Genomic DNA, 19,463 nt, shown 5'->3' on the forward strand with positions numbered 1-19,463 from the left:
CAAGACAACAGTGTGGTGACAGCCAGAGGGAAAGGGAAGTGGGGGCTAGGTGGAGGTGGACAAAGGGAGGGGAAACAGGATGAAAAAAGACTTAAGTTTAGTGTCATGGGTACACAATGCAGTATGCAGATGATGTGTTGTTGAGTTGTACACTTGAAATCTATATGGTTTTGCAAACCAACGTCACACCAATAAATTCAGTAAAAATAAATAATGATTTAAAAAAATATATATATATATCTCCAAATAATTTTGAAAAAAAAATTCAAAAAACTAGAATAGCTTATTCATTGATGCTAACATTGAAAATGAATAAGGAAAAAAATAATTTATTTATTTTTTAATATTTTATTTATTTTTAGAGAGGGGGAAGAAGGGAGGAAGAGAGGGAGAGAAACATCAATGTGTGGTTGCCACTCGCATGCCCCCAACGGGAGACCTGACCTGCAACACAGGCATGTGCCCTGACTGGAAATCAAATCGGTGACTCTTTGGTTCACAGGCCAGCCCTCAACCTACTGACCTACTGAGTCACACCAGCCAGTGCATAACTTATTTTCAATGTTACTTAAAACACATATTTATTAGCAAACATGATTAAAGTAAATGGTAGTTTGAAATTTCAAACACAATTAAACACTGAATTTTAAAGTATTTTTAAAGAAGTAGTATAAACTATTTTTCTGATTTACAATGCTAACTCAAACATACAAACTAAAATCTTTTTCAATGTGCTATAAAATATCCTTGTTTCAAAAGCTGTGGCCTGTGGTAAATATGCTCTTCTCATTACTGAATGAAATAGATACACAGTACCATATATGTGCGTGAAGAAACTAGAATGTGAATTTTAAAATTCCAAATGAAAACAGCTTGTATAATTTGAGGAAGGGAAAGACCATGAATGGAAACAGAGCTGACATTTAATGACATAACCAGGGTGCCTTACTAAAAAAAATCCACATTGCATGAGTTAAATAAAACTCGCAGTTCTCATATGACTTTCATTTAATTCAAGCACTACCTGAAGTATTTTATCTGGTATTTTTATTCACTTTATTTAACTAAGATATATCTCAGTTTATTGAGGATGTATTTATTACTTTCAATTTAGAGTTGTTAACAATAGCTTAATTATAGTTTATTTTCTATTTATTAAGGGAAACAAGTTAAGAAAATTATTTCAAAGTAATATACTTCTGTAAAACACAGCAAAAATATCACTAAAATAGAGAAGTGGTCTTCACTACAAGAAAAGCAAACCATATCCAAATAAATATTTGCATTCTGTGATCTCATGCTTTTAGCATTTAATTGGAATATTTTTTTGTAATGTCAGCAAACATATTTTAAATCATATCTGACAATATTTATAGTAAGCCTTATACATCCTTGAAATGAGCCTTGTCTATTTAACAATTCAATACTTATCATATAAAGGCTATAATTCATTTTCAAAATTTTGACTTTTTGTTTTAAAGTTAAGCATTTTTCTATAGTAAACTGCCCTGTGTTTCTAATAAAATTTCAGTTATGAATAATAAATCAGCACATAACTGAGAAAACAATATTCACAAATATCAATTGAGACATATCACATAGTATTTTTTAATAAATTTGAATATAAAACTTGATTCAAATGCAACATGCTATGTGTAAACAAATAAATTTAAAACTGAATCTAAACTACATAACAAATGATATATGAGGAATATGAATAACTAAGGACAAAATTAAACTTATCAAGTGAAAATAAGAATAATCATTTAATAATACTTTCATTTTATAGAACTGATTCTAAGACTTGCAATTAACTGCAATTTCTGTATTTTTAAATTTTTGAATCAATAGGAAATTTCTTTTAAAATGTGAGCATTTACTTTACATATTTCATTCTAAGTTATATATTATTAAAGAAACATAAGCAAGTGAAGTACTTTAGATAGAAAAACTTAGTATCTATTTTCTGAAAGTAATGTTGTTTTTGAAAATAACTAATGGAAATCACCCTGTATAAATGTGCTTACTAATATAAGAAAACAAAAAGATATTCCAAAAAATTGAAATAATCTCAATTTTAAAATGCAGAAATATTTCACTAGAATATAATTTCACATACTCAAACCTTATTTTATATAAACGACGATTCTTGACTAAATTAAAAGTATTGTTTTCAACTAAAAAAAGTTATGATTATGATTAACTATTGACTTTCTTTCTAAAAGTATCTTTGAGTTTAGGGAAATACGACCTCCAAATAAAGTAACCCAGTACTGAATGATAATGCAGTGATTACACACATATATGTAAAATATTTTATATGTAAGTCATGGAGATAGTTTTCTTAGTGGCTATGAATACACAAAAAAATTGTTATTTAAGTGACAAATACTTTGGCCTTAATATCAATAGCCAACTTTTTCTTTAATCTTTGTATCATCTCAAAGAGAAAAGTATCTGCCCTTGCAGTTCCTATTATATTATGAAGCAGCAACATTTTACTATAGCTCCAATATGGAATAACAGTTATAATTCCAACAACAATTATCACTACCACAGAATATATTATGACCTAATACACTTGAGATTTTAAAAAGAGATTTTTAGTGTCTCAGTAAAAGACAGTATAAATTCAGATATTTTTCTAAGGTTCTGTATAAAACACATTGACATAAAACAGATACAACTGGTTTGTGATCCTCCTATGGTAATAAAAATTACCATAAACCACATTTTAACATAATACTTACCAGCATGTGGGGAGTTTCAGAAGTTTACCATAAAGAGCAGTGCTGAAAGAGGGAATAATTGGTACAGGTAAGCAGTAAGATCCTCTACAATCCAAAGACGTCAGTCCTGCTTGGAAACCAAATATCTGAAACAAAAAGAAAAGATCCAAATGTTCTCAGAGACAAAGTTTTAATAAGCACAGGATGAAATACGTCAGTTTCAATTTGCTCTACAACAGCTGCGCACTAAATGTGTTCCAGTGTCTTTTTCCACTTCCCAAACATCATTTCTTTTATTCAATTTGACATTAACTAAGTTAGAATTAAGACATTTAAATATACAGTATTTCTTTCACACCCCTGGTTCTCTTTTTGACTAATTTTTAAGTTTCACATTTTCTTTCTATACATAATTCTCTTTTAGTGTTTTATTATCTGCTAAAATGCAAATATTTTCTATTAATACAAACAAATAACTACATTGTGCACACTGTAGTTAACTTTAATTACTATTATCATTCCGTGCCTAAAATAACATTAACTAAAAGAACAATTCTAAAAATGTATTTTGCCTTCAATTATATTACACACAAAAAAAAAATCCAAATATATCCTAAGATATTACATGTTTTCCCTTTTTCATGTGAAAATAATTGTAGGGCTGAGATCTTTCACTCAGGAAATTTGGAACATGGCATAAATCGCTCTTATGTTTATATTTAAAACGAAATTACACTCAAAAATTTATAAGCATTCCCTGAAATTTCTGAACACTGTTATTTGCCTTAATGGGAAAAATCAATATAAAATCACATTTTACATGAAATATTGCAGATAACTAAATATGATATTTTTGCACTAATTATTTCAAATCAGGTAAAAGTTAAACATCTCAAACAGGAAATACTGACATACAGGGACAAAAACAGAGTTACTATTTTCCAACAATATGCAAAAGCAGCTGAACCCCAACATTTATCTTTCATTATTTTTTTTTTTATTCCTTGGGTTTATAAAGCACAAGATTTCCTATCTCTAGGATTAATAATAAATGCTAAGTTCTACAGTAAGACATGTTTTAAAAATCTCAACTAATGAATATAAACCAATGATCAATTTTTTAGAAAGCATTAAGCTATTCCAAATGGTTTCAAAAGCTATTACACCCTTATTCTTCATCAGACTTACAATGTCAAAGTCTTTCCTCTAAAGTTAGTTCTCAGAGAACGAAGTTAATTTTTTGGAAATGAGGCATTAGTTAGAATTACACACTTTAAGAGATAACTGCATTTTAAAGGACCTATCTACCTATCTAATTTACTATCAATGAAAATGAAACTACTACACTTATTAATTCCTATAAGTCCAACTATTAGCCAAGTAGGAAAAAATGCAAAACTGAGAAGGGGGACAAAAAAATGTTTCTAATACTTAAATGATCAACTTTAAAAATTAAATTATTTCACCTTCATTCCCTTTGAAGACTTATTCTGAGTAACACTGTATACAAAGAACTTCCAGGCACTGTGCAATTTCAGCATTTCATATTTCCTCTGAAAGGCTCATTATTTTAAAAGTTCTGAAATTTACAATTAGTGGTACCACTTGATACAAAACATGGTTATAAAGAAATGTCTAACCTAATAGTTCTAGAATGTGACTAAAGATAATATTTTATCACATCAGATTATCTATATCCAGCTAAGAACTCCCTCAAGCCACTTTCTCACATTCTATAAAATGCCTCAACAGTATAATCAAAGACAAGATCATTAACTGTACTTAGAAGGAAACCGGTGTAGAGGAGATCCCCTGCTGGCTATTTACAGAACTGCAAAGAACTTTGGGGAAACTACACAGAATTCTGTAATTTTTTTTAAGCTTTTACTAAATTTACATGTTGCCCAGAGATGCCTCTAAAAGAACATTCAAACAAGTATACATTATAATGAAAGATGGCATATATACCACAACATCAAAAATAATTATTTCAATATAACCAATTTTCAACTATTTTTTTTAAATTACATCAGTAAGATACATAGATTTATAGTACCTATATAACCTAATGTCAGCAACCCTTGACCAAGATTACAAACATTCACTATTCACTCTAGAAAAAGGAAAACAAGCACAGTATGAATTGTGGTTGCTTTCACCGAGGATAGTTCATATATTCAGAAACGGAATAAAAGTATTGAACACTATAAAATAATAGTCTGAAGTAGTTAAGACTTAATGAAGCAGTAAATGCAAATACTAATAGAAATTTTGGCTGAAGAAAATGTCAACTTAAATAAGATGACTTACAAATGACATTAAATGAAAAGTTAACCATATAGTGTTATTTTTTAACAAATTCAAGAAGAAAACAATAAAAAATAGACATGACACACAATAACACTTTAAAACAAATATTCTTGAATTAACATCCCATATTGAAAAAATGCACTAGAATTAGAAACAACTTATTTATAATAATTAGTTTTTAATAAAAATTAGTTGCTAAATTAGGATTTGAAATGGTAAAAGGGCAAACACTATAAAAAGCACACATAACTGTAAATGACAATGACATAATAATTGTGATGTAAAACAAATTATTTTTATGTTGTCATTAGAATAAACTCGGTATAATAGTATAACCAGCATTCTAAGAATGTCGCTGTTTTTAAAGGGACAAAAAAAAAATGTCAAGCATTATCTTCAGGTCTAAAGTTAATCTGTACACAGTAATACACTGGAACATATAAAAAGTAAATAAAGAATAATTATAACTAGAAATCAACAGCATAAGAATGAACATTTTAGAAAAAAATACCCTTCAGGACAAAAGTATGGAACCAGGTCGAGCTGATTAAAAATTAGAACTTCAGAGCTAGAACTGCTGAGAGATTATTTAACTAAATCACCTCATTTTACATATGGGAAAAATGAAAAAAGATAAAGGACTTCTTCAAAATTACATCTTGCTAGAACAGAAATATAATATAATGTCTTCATTCAATTTATCTCATCTGTAAGCTCACAATTCACTCTGCCTTGCTTCCTCCCTCAATTTCCTCCTTCCCCTCTCCAAAAAAGTACGATTGATTCTCCACTTATTCTTAAGGAAAAAACAGTTTCTCTCACCACCACCTCTCCTCCAACCATCAGTAAAATTTTTTTTTCTCACCTTTAATCATCAAATTTATCCAAAGAGTAGCCTGGAAAATGCTTTCTTTTTTCATTGACTACTCATTCTTTAAACCTTCTAATTCTCATTGCTGTTCATGTAGTAAATTGTAAAAAAGAGTATTCTACTATATTTTGCATTTGATCAACTCAAAATTTATGAAAACTTGTTCTCTCTTATTAAGTAACTACATAAATATCTTAAATGTTGCTTTTTCCCACAAAGCCTAAAATATTTACTATCTGATCCTTTAGAGAAGTTTGCCGATGCTGCTGTAAAATATATGCTGAAAACTGAAATGGATGGATGTAAGGTAGGTGTGTTTTTCAATTATTAGATCCTGCAAAAGTACTCTCCAAAACGATACCAATTTATATACCTACCAGCGTGTATGAAAGCACCATTCCCACAAATCCTCAGGAAAAACTGTTTGAGGTCAAAAATTACTAAATCTAAAAAATCCAAAGGGTTTCAATTCTACTATAACCTTCTTGATCTCTCTGAAGCATCTACCATAGCTGATCCTTTTGAATAATGTAGCCTTAAACTTATACATAATTCTGTAATTTATAGGGTACTTTCACTAATTTATTTTCTATATTTTTCAAACATCAGATATTCTGTAATGTCTTGGCTACCTGATGCCATACATATATGCAAAGGATGTGTTCAGCAGTTAAATAAAGAGGACTTGGTAAGGTATATGAAAGTTTCATCTGTATGTTTTCTTCATATATCCATGCCTACTGTCTCAATAAATTTCTCTACATAAAATGGGTACTATATACTATTTTGCCATTCAGTCGACAGACAAAATAAGCCACACAAAATTAAAACTTGAGGATTTGTTTATTTAATTGAAAATTACTTAGGTCCTAAAATGCCACATACACAAAACACACATTTAAATCCTCTTCTGTAACATTTTAACACTATAATAGTGAAAACTTCCTCAAAGGTTATATATATTAACCATTCCAAGTAACATGAACTGCTAATAAACTTTATAATAAATCAGTACTTTTAGTCAGTTCCTAAGTGATATAAATTAACTCTACCAAATTCTGAATTAAAATATAATAAGCTATGGAAGAAGCATCAGAAATGAAATGAAATATTCAAGACCCAAGGCTTTAGTATTCAATATTCAAAATACTAACAAAAAAATTTTTCTACATATATTATACTATTCCCACTGTGTCACATCTAGCTTCCTGGGACATTTAACTTAGCTGTTATAATGACAGTCAAGCTAACCAAATGTGTAGTAAAAGACCTTTTCCCAAAACATAACTTTATCTGAACTACATTATAACTAACTTTTACATTACCCTGGGTATTTAATTGGGATTTTAACATATTAACAATGGTAGTAGTAAACAATTATTCTAATAACTTTTATATCAGTGTGGATGACAACCATATTGGTGACCAGTAACTCTGATGACCATCTTCCTTGAGGTTGAGGCATGCATGCCTTATTCAGTTGTAATGCTGAATGTCTGCAATATAGGAAGAACTTAGTATTTACCATATTAAGGACTCCTACGTAAGTAGAATACGTTGAAAAGATTAGTGAACTGCCTAAAATTAGACCTGTTTCAACAAAACAAAGCAAATATTCTTAACATTATAATCTAATATTCAAGTTGAATCAATATCGTAAAAAATCATACACCTACATCTCAGTGTATTAATTATGGGAATTAGTAAAAAGGAGTATAAAATAATATATATCTAACTTTCAAAAATACCTTCTGCTACACTCTGCATGACATAAAACGGTGACAAATCATTATAATGACCCCAAGGAATCACACTGCAACATGATACTGTGGCTCCTCCATCGAGGGAGTGGAGCCTCCTCAATCCTCTTAAAAATGGGCTTTAACAGCTAGGAAAACATGTTCTTAACATCTTAAATACACTCGGGAGTAATCTTAAATTGATATCTTTAAATTGGAGTCTTTTTACTTTTTACTTTGCAAATATGCAAATGTTTAAGAACTTTAAAACATCAAAAAATAAGCATAAACCAACAGTCAAAAGTCTATTTTTGGAGTCCTCTAGTTTTTTAGAAAGCTAAGTACATGTTTAGTCCTTTTATTCCTCTTATTTTACTTTTTAAATTTATTTTCTGGTTACAGTTTTACAATATTCTACTAGTTTCAAGTGTACAATTTACTGACTAGACATTTATATACCTTATAGGTGATTACCTCAATAGGCAAGTACCCACCTGACACCATACATATTTATTACAATATTACTGACTATATTCCCTACGCTGTATTTTACAACCCCATGACTATTTTTCTCACTGGCAATTTGAACTTAATATCTTTCACCTTTTACACCCATTCCTCCAGCTGCCCTTCCACCTAGCAAGCATCAATTTGTTATCTATTTCTATAAGTTTCTTTCCATTTTGATTCTTCAAAAAGATTATGCACCCCTACATTCACTGCAACATTATTTACAATAACCAATATGTGGAAGCAACCTAAGTGCCCATCAATAAACAAATGGATCAAGATGATGTGCTACATATGAGGTGGGCAAAAGTAGGTTTACAGTTGTGATACAAATAATACAGTAACAAATAATAATACCAGAATAAACACTGTTTCACATACTCACAACTGTAAACCTACTTTTGACACCCCTGTAAATAAAATATTATTCAGCCATAAAAATGAATGAAATCTTGCCATTTGCAACAACACAGATGGACCTGGAGGATATAATGCTAAATTTAGTATTTGTTCTTGAATTCAGCTTTGTATAGTTTCCTTTTGTCCATAAAACAGAATTTAATTTGGTATAAGTGATCTCTACTTAGACTATACATCTGTGTTTACTTAGCAAAAACATTTATTGATCAAATATGAGTTTCTCTTTTTGCATTATTTATACTTGGACATATTACTTATTTAAAAAAATATATGTAAGAGCTGAGCAAAGTCCCCAATAACTTAACTTTACATAACCTGATTTACAGCAATCAAAAAGTTTTCCTTCCACATCAAGAAATTAACATGAGTTCAATAACAGGAAAGTAATTAAAAAGCAAATGTGCTAAACCCTTCTTATAAAACATTGTCTCACATAATGTTCCCCTCAAATAAATCATGAGTCTTTTAAAGCACCATTATAAACTAAGTGCTCTTGCACACTGCTTATAAATATCATCAATGATACATAAAGTCTTCAAAAATTATAATATCTTATAAACATATATATCTTGGAAACAGGTAGACTTTTTATCCATTTTAATTATACTGAATAATAAATATATCTATCATATCTCATTTCAATTTCATCATCTGGGGTACTACTTCTGTGAAATCACAGCTTTAAAAAAGAGAGATTTATTTAATTTTCCCAAACCTACCAGATACTAATAAGGAAGAAAATTCACTTTCCATACCTTAAGGTAGCAGTGTGCATAGCAATAATGAAGCAGGTTATCAGAAGGCTGAGTAAGGCTGCTGACCACCTGCACCAAACGTTCAGCATACATAGGCACAGAATGTTCCAGATTAATTTTATCCACCAATATCTGAATAGCAGGCAAAGGCCGAAGAGATTGGAAGTTTGTAGTATTCAGGAAGTTACTTGAGTTCTGCAAAATAATAGTGTTCACTTTATATTTCAATAGCACAGTGGTTGATGTGCAGTGTGCTTGAAGCAGGCTTCAGACCGACACATTTTGTGGTAATTATTAAATCAATCTAGAAATGATGCCTTTCTATGGGACTCTCTTACCAAAACCAAAAACAAAGTCTTCTACATATTTTTAAGTATGTCCCAGATTTCAAACGATGCATAATTATTGCAGAATTATCACTGCCCTTTTAGCTAAAGCTTTTTATTGTTGCAGTCAACTGTAACAGTTTCACTCTGTGCCTCAGCACATTTCTTAAACCTAATCATTCAAATAAATTTCCTAGATATCCCAGAGCCAGCCACCCTTCATCTTTTTCCCTTTGTCCACATTTAGATGACTCAGGGACTAAGTGTACGACCTCAGACAGTTTCAAAGATATTTATAATAAGCAAAGTTTGCAGAAGAGAAAATTTTCTGGCCCATTTCATATCTACTAATAATACACATGCTAAAGGCTCAGAAAGTTCTAAGAATCTCAAAATGGACTTAAGTTTTCAGTGTTACAGAACCATGCTAAGCTTCAAAATAAATGCAGGTAAATTTCAAGATGTCCAGAATATCAACCTGATTAACAAACAACTCTTTCCTGTCCTGGAACTAACTCATTCCCTTAAAATGTTGTACCTATACTTCTCAAAGAGGCACAGTGACCTTCTACCCAGTTATGCGAAAAAATGTGGGATGAGCAGTTTCACTGTTTTTGCTTTGTCTGTCTTTCATTGTCACAATAAGTGGGAAGCAGTACTGGCATTTAATAGCCACTGGCTAAAGATGGTAAATGCTACTTAATATTCCTCTAGTTCAAAAAATCAATAGCAGCATTACTGAAAAACGCTGTGACTAAAATTGACTAAATTGAACTTACAATTCTGTTTTGACTCATTATTAATCATGATTTTTAAACCAGCACTTATCAAGCAATTACCTTACTTTTCAAATGACTTTATGTTGAATTATTGAGATGTAACATACAGTAGATCACACAAATATTAAGTGTAGAGCTCAACAAATTTTACACCTGCAACCACCAATATTTCAAGCACCTTACAAGACTCTCTTCTCAGGCCATACTGAATCCCCACCAAAGAAAGCCAATATTCTCACTTCAATCATCACAGATTAGTTTTATCTGATTCTGAAATTCATATAAATAGAATCATACAATATATACTCTTGTCTGCCTGCTTTCATGCAGCATTAACAGCTGTGAGAATTATCTATGCAGTTCATTTTTTGAATTGACACTTTCATCATTATGAAGTGGTTCTCTTTATTTCTAATAATTCTTCTTGTCTTAAGTTCTGCATTTGCAGATATTAAATAAGCCATAGTAACTTTCCTTTGGTTAGCATTTAAGTGGTTTTCCATCCTTTTACTTCTAACTTGTGTCAATAGTTTTTCAGTTCCAGAACTTTATTTGGTTCTTTTTTTATGGACTGAGGTTTCTTTTGAAATCTTTCACCTTTTTATCTCTTTCTTGAACTTATTAATCATAGTTACTTTAAAGTTCATACTTAATACTGACATATTTTAATTTTCTCCATTGAAATTTTCCTCAGGTTATCTCTTTACCTTGCAACATAAGAATTAATTCTGAGTAGCCAATAGAGAACAAACATATAAAATGAAACTACTACATCATAGTCAATTCCTGGCCATACTTCCAGAAGTTCTTATTTAAAGTTAGGATAGTTTTTAATTCTATAATCATCATCATTATGTAGACATCAAAAGAAATTTAGCAAAAAATAATAACTTTAAGATAACATATACCATATATGTGGCAAACTCAGAAAACAATACATTATATATTGACCTAAACAAATATTAAACATCTAATAAGTCCTCATTAACAATAACAGTAGTAATCACTGGGTTCCTAATATGTGCAAAATTATTTACATGCGCTATCTCACTCAAGATTCAAAATAATTCTAGAAACGAGGTACTGGAGGGGCAGTGCTCCGTGCCAGCACCCTGGCAGTCTCACACAAATCATGTAGACCACACAGGCAAGGCTCAACCACAGCAGCCTTGATAGAACATTTTGTGATACTCTCAGAATAGGGGAAGATAGGTGGTCTTGTAAGGAACCACTAAAAAGTCATTTCTCACCTCACTTGAGGGAGGCTGCTATGGACACATTTTCTCAACACCATCCTTCATTCAGGTAAGACAAGGAGCTTTGACCTACCCCTCTTTAAGAGTATACCTGTAGGCTATATAACTGCTTAGCTGCAATGTAGTATTGAATCCTTCCAACAGGTTACCCTATCATGTATGCTGCACATTATTTCACCCTCTGCTTTCAGGGTTGTCCTCAAAGGGAAGTGGCAAGCTAACACCATTACTGATTTGCTTTTGCTGTCTAAGTAAGTAATAAACTATCTCAATACCTGAGCTTGTTGCTTCTTTACTGGCTGAATCTGTCGGCCCACTTGAAAAATACAGCTAGAATATGGTCTGACTTCTACATCCATGCTCTTCAAGATTTCCTCATACAGCCTCAGCCTGACGTTATTTCATTTAAATATAATAAATTACTCTCTAAGAACAAAAATCATAGTTACATTGTTTTAACTTCATCACAGATAATTATATAAGAAGATTTCCTTTTACTTAATCACCTTCATCTTAAAATATCACAGGGTCAACGAATATGCATATATGGAAAAAACGAGTAGTAAATCACAGAATATACCTTTTCTCCCATGATGACAGGTAGCAAATGATCCAGCAAGTTGAATTCAGCCATGAAAATTGTGCAAGTACATTTGAGGAGAGTAATATTTGTATGTCGAGTAGGAATATATTCCTCCAGAGATGCCACTTCTTCAGAATTCAGTATTGTTTCATTTTCATCCGTATTATCTGAAATGAAATGATGAGAATTCAATAAAAAATTAGTTTTTAAATAATTAATTTTCTTAAATAATTGAAAAATATATTGGCTACCCAAATTTTAAGGTCAAATTCTATTTTTCTTTTCAACAATAATGCAATTATAAAATAATGTGTTACCTTTAACAAACATAAATTAAATTACTCTAGTCTATAAATGTATGTCTTTGCTATATAAAATTTAACATTTTTTTTTTAAATTTTAATATTTTAAAGAAATTCCCAATCTTTTTTGTTGAAAGAATAACAGCTTCTATTCATAAAAACACCATTGAGATAATGTAAAAGCAAGCCACAGACTGGGAGAAAATATTTGCCATAGACAGAAAGACACATAGATAGATATAAATATCTCCACAAAGGACTTGAACCCACAGGATATTTTTAAAAATTAAACTCCACAAAAATCAGTAAGAAACCAACAGCTCAACATAAAAGCGGCCCAAAAAAAGCCTTGAACAAAGCAAAAAACAATACATATATCCAAATGTCCAAAATTCTTTCAAATGTTAGTTAACATTATTAGGCATCAGATAAGTGCAAATAAAAGTCACAATGTAATAGAATTACAGACCCACTGGAATGGCTTAAATAAAATAAGACTAAGACCACTAAGTACTAGCCCAGCATGTAGACTAACTTTTCTATAAAGAGCCACATAGAAAATATATTAGGCTTTGTGGGCCACAGGGTCTTTGGCACACTCAACCCTGCCACCGTAGTACAAAAAAGCAGCCACAGACAATTTATAACTGAACGAGCACGCATGACTATGTACCAATAAGACTTTACCTATGAAAAATGAAAATTAAATTTCGTATAGTTTTCAGGTTTCACAAAATATGATTCTTTGTATTGTTTCCAACTACTTAAAATGCAAAACCCATTAGCAGCTTAAGGACTGTACAGAAAGCAGCAGTAAGTCATAGTTTGCCAACAACCTGATCAAGAGCAACTAAAACTCTCTTACACTGTGGGTAGAAGTGTAAAGTATAAAGTAGTTCAACCACCTCGGAAAACAGTTTGGAAATACCTACATGTGCAATCCTTTTATGTAAGTGATTCCACTCATAAATAACCAACAGAAATTAGTACATATGTTTAACAAAAGGCATGTACTAGAATATTTTTTGCATCAGTATCATAATAACCAAAAACTAGAAACTAACCAAATACTAACAGTAAAATGGATAAATAAGTTATAGTATATTCACAATGGAAATCTCATAAACATAATGTAAGCCAAAGCCAGAGACAAAACAGTACATACTGTGATTCCATTTATATGAATTCTAAAATACTCAAAGCTAAATCTATGATGTTAGAAATCAAGAGAGTGGTTACCCTTGGGGTGTAGTAGTAACCAGAAGAGGGCACAAAGGGACTTCTGGAGTGCTGGTAAGCTTCCATGTCTTGAACAGTTAACAGTTAAGTTTGCAAAATTCACAGAACTAAATATACCCTTAGGTCTTATGTGTTTTTCAATATTTATTATATATTGTACTTCAATAAACAGCTACAGAAAAGGTAGAGAACTGTGACCTACTTAAGATTTAATACATGTGAACTCATATAAATGCATACAGGATTGGGGAAAAGTAGGTTTACAGTTGTTCGTTTATAAAAAGTTATGCAGGTTTTGATTATTACAACAGCTAAACTGCGTTTTGCACATTCACAACTGTAAACCTACTTTTGCCCACCTCTGTATTATGTACAGGAAGCTCTCGCCTTGCACAACTCTGATACGCATGATTTGTTTAAAAATGCCAGTTCCCGAAAGCACAGTTCAGATGTCAGTTACCTCAGCATAATAACTTGTAACTAACTGCATTAAGTACAAACTTCACTCCTAGTTGTTCAGCCCACAAGTCATTACATAAATAAGAGGTGAAATTATGATGAGTGACCAATCGTGTCACTTCTTTTCTAAGTGTGTCAGGTTTGGGTACTAGTTACTGGTATTTCTTATATAGTTCATGCATAAATAGATAGCAAAGCACGTAGTTGTACTGCCTCCTTGATTATTGGTGATAAACCCACATGACATTTTACAAAGATGGATAACTGAAACAGAACTGGCAATCAAAGCTGTAAGTGCAACAAAGAAACAAAAACCAATAATGCTGGAAGTAGAATTCTAATCAAATATCACTGGCGTTACAGAATAGCTGACCATGGAAATATCAACACTGCACCCTTGGAGAGACTCAAGATAAGGAGGTAAAGGAACTTACTAATGACAAACTTACCAATAAGGATGAAGAATGATTGTGATTAAAAAAAAAACTTTTTAAAGAAAAGAAAATGTCCCAGAGGAAGTGATGTAAGCAAAATACTTTCCATTAAAGGAAGTCTTAGAGGTTTTTACTACATTGAAGTGTACAGGGTAAAATGTGGGACTCTGATCCAAACTCAGGAGTATATCAATTTGCCATGACATAGGAAAGACACAACATATTGTAAGTTATAGATAAGAAAGAGACAACCACTGTTCAAACTACTCTCACTGAGTTTTTTACAAAGAAATAAAACCCTTAATTTTTTACTATTTCTTTGACTATTTTTCATTTCTATATACATTTATACCAAGAATAAGAGTTTATAGTGTCTTGACAAAACTATCTAAGTGTGGAACAACTTAATTTGTCCCACTATGATCATTGGGCATGATTTAGCTTGCCTATTTTTATGGTCCCTAACTACCATGCAAAGTGAGAATGGCCTATATATAAAACGAAGGTCAGTTAACAGCAGTTTCTTTATATATATGTGTGTCACATTTTTGAGATCATAAACTTTAATAAACTTCATAAAATACATTAAAACTTCAAATAAAAAATCGGGTTTTACATATGTATATGTATGTGTGTTTAAGTGCATGTGTCATAAGTCCTCTACGACAGAGACTGCTAACTGCCATCTCCTATTCTTTCTTCTAGCAACAAAACCCTCTGAATTGAACTTGCGTATAAACTTCATTTAGAAACCATTACTATATTTTCCAGCCTCCCTTGCTGCCAGGTGTTGGCATGTGTTACTAAGTTTTGGTCAAGGAAATGACAGAGCGATATCATTAAATGAAACTATATACCTATCATTTTCTCTTGTTCTCCCTTCCTGTTGATTAATTTTAGACATTGCAATGGTGAGCCGAAATTGACAATATAGATGAGATATATCTCAGAAGATATTAGAATAACAAAATGGAATTCTGGGTATATGACAACCTCATGAAAAAAAGTTCCCCTAATCCCCTGGAGTACCTACCAGTGTAGACTTTTACATGAATAAATAAATAAATAAATAAATAAATAAAGTACTGTTTTTTGTGTGAATATAAGTTTTCATTTCTCTGGGATAAATACCCAGGAGTGCCATTACTAAGTTGTATAATAGATGCATGTTTAGTTTTGAAAGAAACTGCCAGGCTGTGTCTGGAGTGGCTGTAATATTTTACATTCTCGTCAGCAAAGAATGAGTTATCCAGTTTGTTCACATCCTCTCAACATTTGGTATTGTCCCTGTTTTTTATTTTAGATATTCTGTACATACTATCTTAGCACTTATAAAAGTGTCTGGCATGGAGTAGGCATTCAAGCAAGGTACAACAAACAAACACATGAACATGTAAAGCACTTACTATGCACTGTGATATGTACTTTCACATGCACTAATCTTTGCAATAAGTCCTATTAGTGTTTCATTTAGGATAACAGTAAATATGCTGTGATAAAAGTAAAATAATAGAAGCTTTAAAAAAAAGCAGCTTTCCTCTCTTTCATGCAGCAATCTGAGTCTGAAGGACAGAAGCCTGTGTGGTGCTACCACATTACAAAGACTTCAGTTCTAGTTCATTGCTCTGTCATTCTCAGCATGCAGCTTTCACCACAAGGTCTAACATGACAGCCACAGCTCCTGCCATTATCATTGCTTTCCAGCCAGAAGGGAGAGGGAAGCCGGAAGCAGAAGGAAGGCATGCTATTTGCCTTTTACAGACATGACCTAAAGAATTCACATGAAGTTCTGGACTCATCTATATTATAAAAACATCTATCACATAAATTCCTGTTACTAAAAAATAACAGCAGAATGGATATTAAGAACACAATTTAACCACCTCTGTCACAATAATTAATTACAGGCAAAGAGAAATGAAAAATCAATGGTATTAATTAAATTTCCAAAAGTCAAGAACAAGTGGGAATCAGAATTCAGACCATAGTCTGACCCCACAGGCTAAGTTCTTTACTATCCTTGTTGTGCTATTATGTCCTACTCTAGAGTACTTTATTATATAAAAAAGTAATTTGTATTTTATGAAATTGTGATAACCATACCTTCATACCATGTAGAAAAATATTTGTTGTACAACAAATACTTTTTTACCAGTGAGACCTAAATTTTCTTGTTAAATTAGTATGTTTTGAAAACATCTTCATGTCTGCTCTTTAGAATCCAGTAACATAAAAAAAAAATGATATTCCAAGAATATTCAATGGAAAGAGCATCAAAAAGGTGTGACAATAAAATTCTGAGAAAAACTGATAAGTACTTACGCCCATATCTTGACCTCTCCTATCACACATAACTTCAACACAAATTTATTCTTTAAATTAATAATTACATGAAAGTCAGATAAGCAAATTTACTAAAAAGGTTAAGTTAGCAAAATACAACAAATTAAATTATATAATCATTCAAATCAATTGGCAAGAGATTCAATATTGAGACAAAAACAAACCTGGTTTTAGCCTGTTATATGGTTCATATTCGTGTTCCAAGGCACAAACAATCATTTTCAAAATTCTATGTACTGCACTACTATCCAAACGAAAATCAAGAGGACCTATAACAAGGCTTTTGGTAGACTTCTCCTGAACTGTTCCCAAATCTTCACTTTTTCCTAAAGAAAAGTCTGGTTGATTTACAGAACCTAAAAGAAGCCAAATTTTATATTAATATTTTCAGCATCAATCAAATATACCAAGTATACATTTTAACATTTCTCTTATCCTTTTAGCTTATAGCATAATGCCTTAAAACCAATTCTCCATCAGATGCATACAAAGAAACTTGCTGATCTCTAATTTTCTCTATGGCGATGAGAAGGTATTATCATCAAAAAACTAGAGTCAGAGATGGAGGAAAATGGTGGCAGAGTAGGTAGCAGTGTTGTCTGCTTGCTCCCATTGTGGAAGGACTTGGAGTACAAACATGGAGAGAAGAGAGTGAGTGCAGATTTCAGACAGGGAGAACAGGGAAGGAAGTGTGGAAACAGCGTGAAACAGGGCAGAAAGCTCAGCCTGAGCTCTCCAAGCAGAGTCGCTGGGCTTCCCAGCCCGGCGCCTCTGCTGCACTGCCCCGAAAGGGGCAGCTGCTGACCAGCTCATCAGCCGAGATCTGCTTGGAAGCTTCCCCCTGTCATTGGCGCACCGACCAGCAGAGTCTGGGAGGGAGTCAGCGAGAAGGTTTGGTTGAAACAGCCAGAGGCATGGGAAGAGAATGAACAGCCCGGACTGTGAGAAACTGTATGAACTGAGTCTAGGTGGGGACTCCCTTGGCTGGCAAGCCTGGGCTGGCAACCCTGCATTCCGGGCCCTCGCACCAAGGCCTCACCAAACAAAAAAGCAGAACTGAGCTGGGGAGAGGGGACCTTACGGGAAAGCTGTGGCAGAACCACAGACTTGGAAGGGACCCCAGGCAGGCAAGTGGCACATGCAGGCCTACAATAAGGCTCTGCCAGTCAGAGACACAGGCCAGTGCTGCAGCTTGGAGGCAACACAAAGACTTTTTTGGAGGAGCGGAGACAGGACTTGAGGCTGGGCAGGGACTATGGGCATGCGCACTAGCTCACCAGCAGAACACCATTGCTAGACAAGCCTGAGGAGGGCTGAGGGTGCCGCACGACCAGGGGGGAGAGGACTCAACTAAATGCGGCTCACAGCAGAAATGCGGCAGGTCCATGAGTGAGAGAACAGCAGCCTCAGAGCCCAGCTAGATCTCCTCACAGCCAGCCAGCCAGAAAAGACTTGAAACCCACAGAATTTTGACCAAGGGTGGATCCAGAAAAAGAAGACAGAGCCAAAAGTTTGTACTGGAGAAAAACTCTTTCTTTAATCTGTTTCCTACCTTCTCTCCATCCATTTTTTTGTTTGTTTGTCTGTTTTGTTTATCCTCCCTCTTGCACTAAACATATAGCATATAACTGCTATATAAACCTAATACTATACACTTCAACTTTCTAACTTCATTCTACATTCTTCCCTCCCCTTTTCAACATACAATGTAAATACTACTTATTGTCTAGCATAGTCTAGACCCTACTTGCCACTATTATTATTCTACCATCCTCCCTCTCAAAAATTATCTTCCTTGGATTTACAACAATTCTTAGCTGTTTTTCCTATAGTATAACAGTCTTAACCTCTTTACATTTATATTAATACAGGCTCATTTGCTCCTGAAGGTGTGATTGTGGGTGGGGGATATTTTGGAGGGTGTGGGTTTCTTGCCTGGGTTGTGTGTTTACGTTTTAACAGCATCCCCACAAAAGAACTCAAGACAAGGTGGGCAGAGTGACTCTCAATTAACTAGCCAGAGGGAAGGATCTACCAAAGAGTAACTGAAATACAATCAGACAGCTTAAACAACATAAAGGGCATCCCAAGAGCATCAAGTTCAGGAGATCAAAGAGACTAAACCACTGAATCCCCAAGGTCTCCTAAACAGAATCTCATACTACAAAGGTGGGAAATCAAAGCACACAAGTCTAAGAAACAAAAACAAACAAGAAGGATCCAACATGGGGAGACACAGAAACAACCTCCCAATGAAAGGAAAACAGGAATCCCCAGAAAGAAAGGTAGATGGAACAGATGTAGGCCAACTATCAGACATGGAATTTAAAAGAATAGTTAAAAGGAAGATCAATGAACTTGACAAACTCAGAGAAAACTATAACAAATTCCAGGGGAATTAAAAAGAA

The 19,463-nt window shown here is 32.9% G+C and overlaps 1 protein-coding gene across 1 annotated transcript in view; it reads right to left on the reverse strand.

The window, feature by feature from the left end:
• VPS13B (vacuolar protein sorting 13 homolog B) overlaps positions 1 to 19,463 on the reverse strand; it is a 714,607-nt gene that overhangs the window by 614,869 nt on the left and 80,275 nt on the right. Inside the window, exons 13-16 of the mRNA XM_090283521.1 lie at positions 17,220 to 17,411; positions 12,276 to 12,445; positions 9,335 to 9,529; positions 2,751 to 2,875 (exon numbers count right to left, since the gene is read on the reverse strand). Of these exons, the coding sequence (XP_090139647.1) occupies positions 2,751 to 2,875; positions 9,335 to 9,529; positions 12,276 to 12,445; positions 17,220 to 17,411 (682 nt within the window). The remainder of the gene's footprint in view (positions 1 to 2,750; positions 2,876 to 9,334; positions 9,530 to 12,275; positions 12,446 to 17,219; positions 17,412 to 19,463) is intronic.

The sequence above is a fragment of the Furipterus horrens genome, unplaced genomic scaffold, assembly GCF_987537825.1.
Source record: "Furipterus horrens unplaced genomic scaffold, mFurHor1.1.pri manual_scaffold_7, whole genome shotgun sequence".
Classification (NCBI taxonomy): domain Eukaryota; kingdom Metazoa; phylum Chordata; class Mammalia; order Chiroptera; family Furipteridae; genus Furipterus; species Furipterus horrens.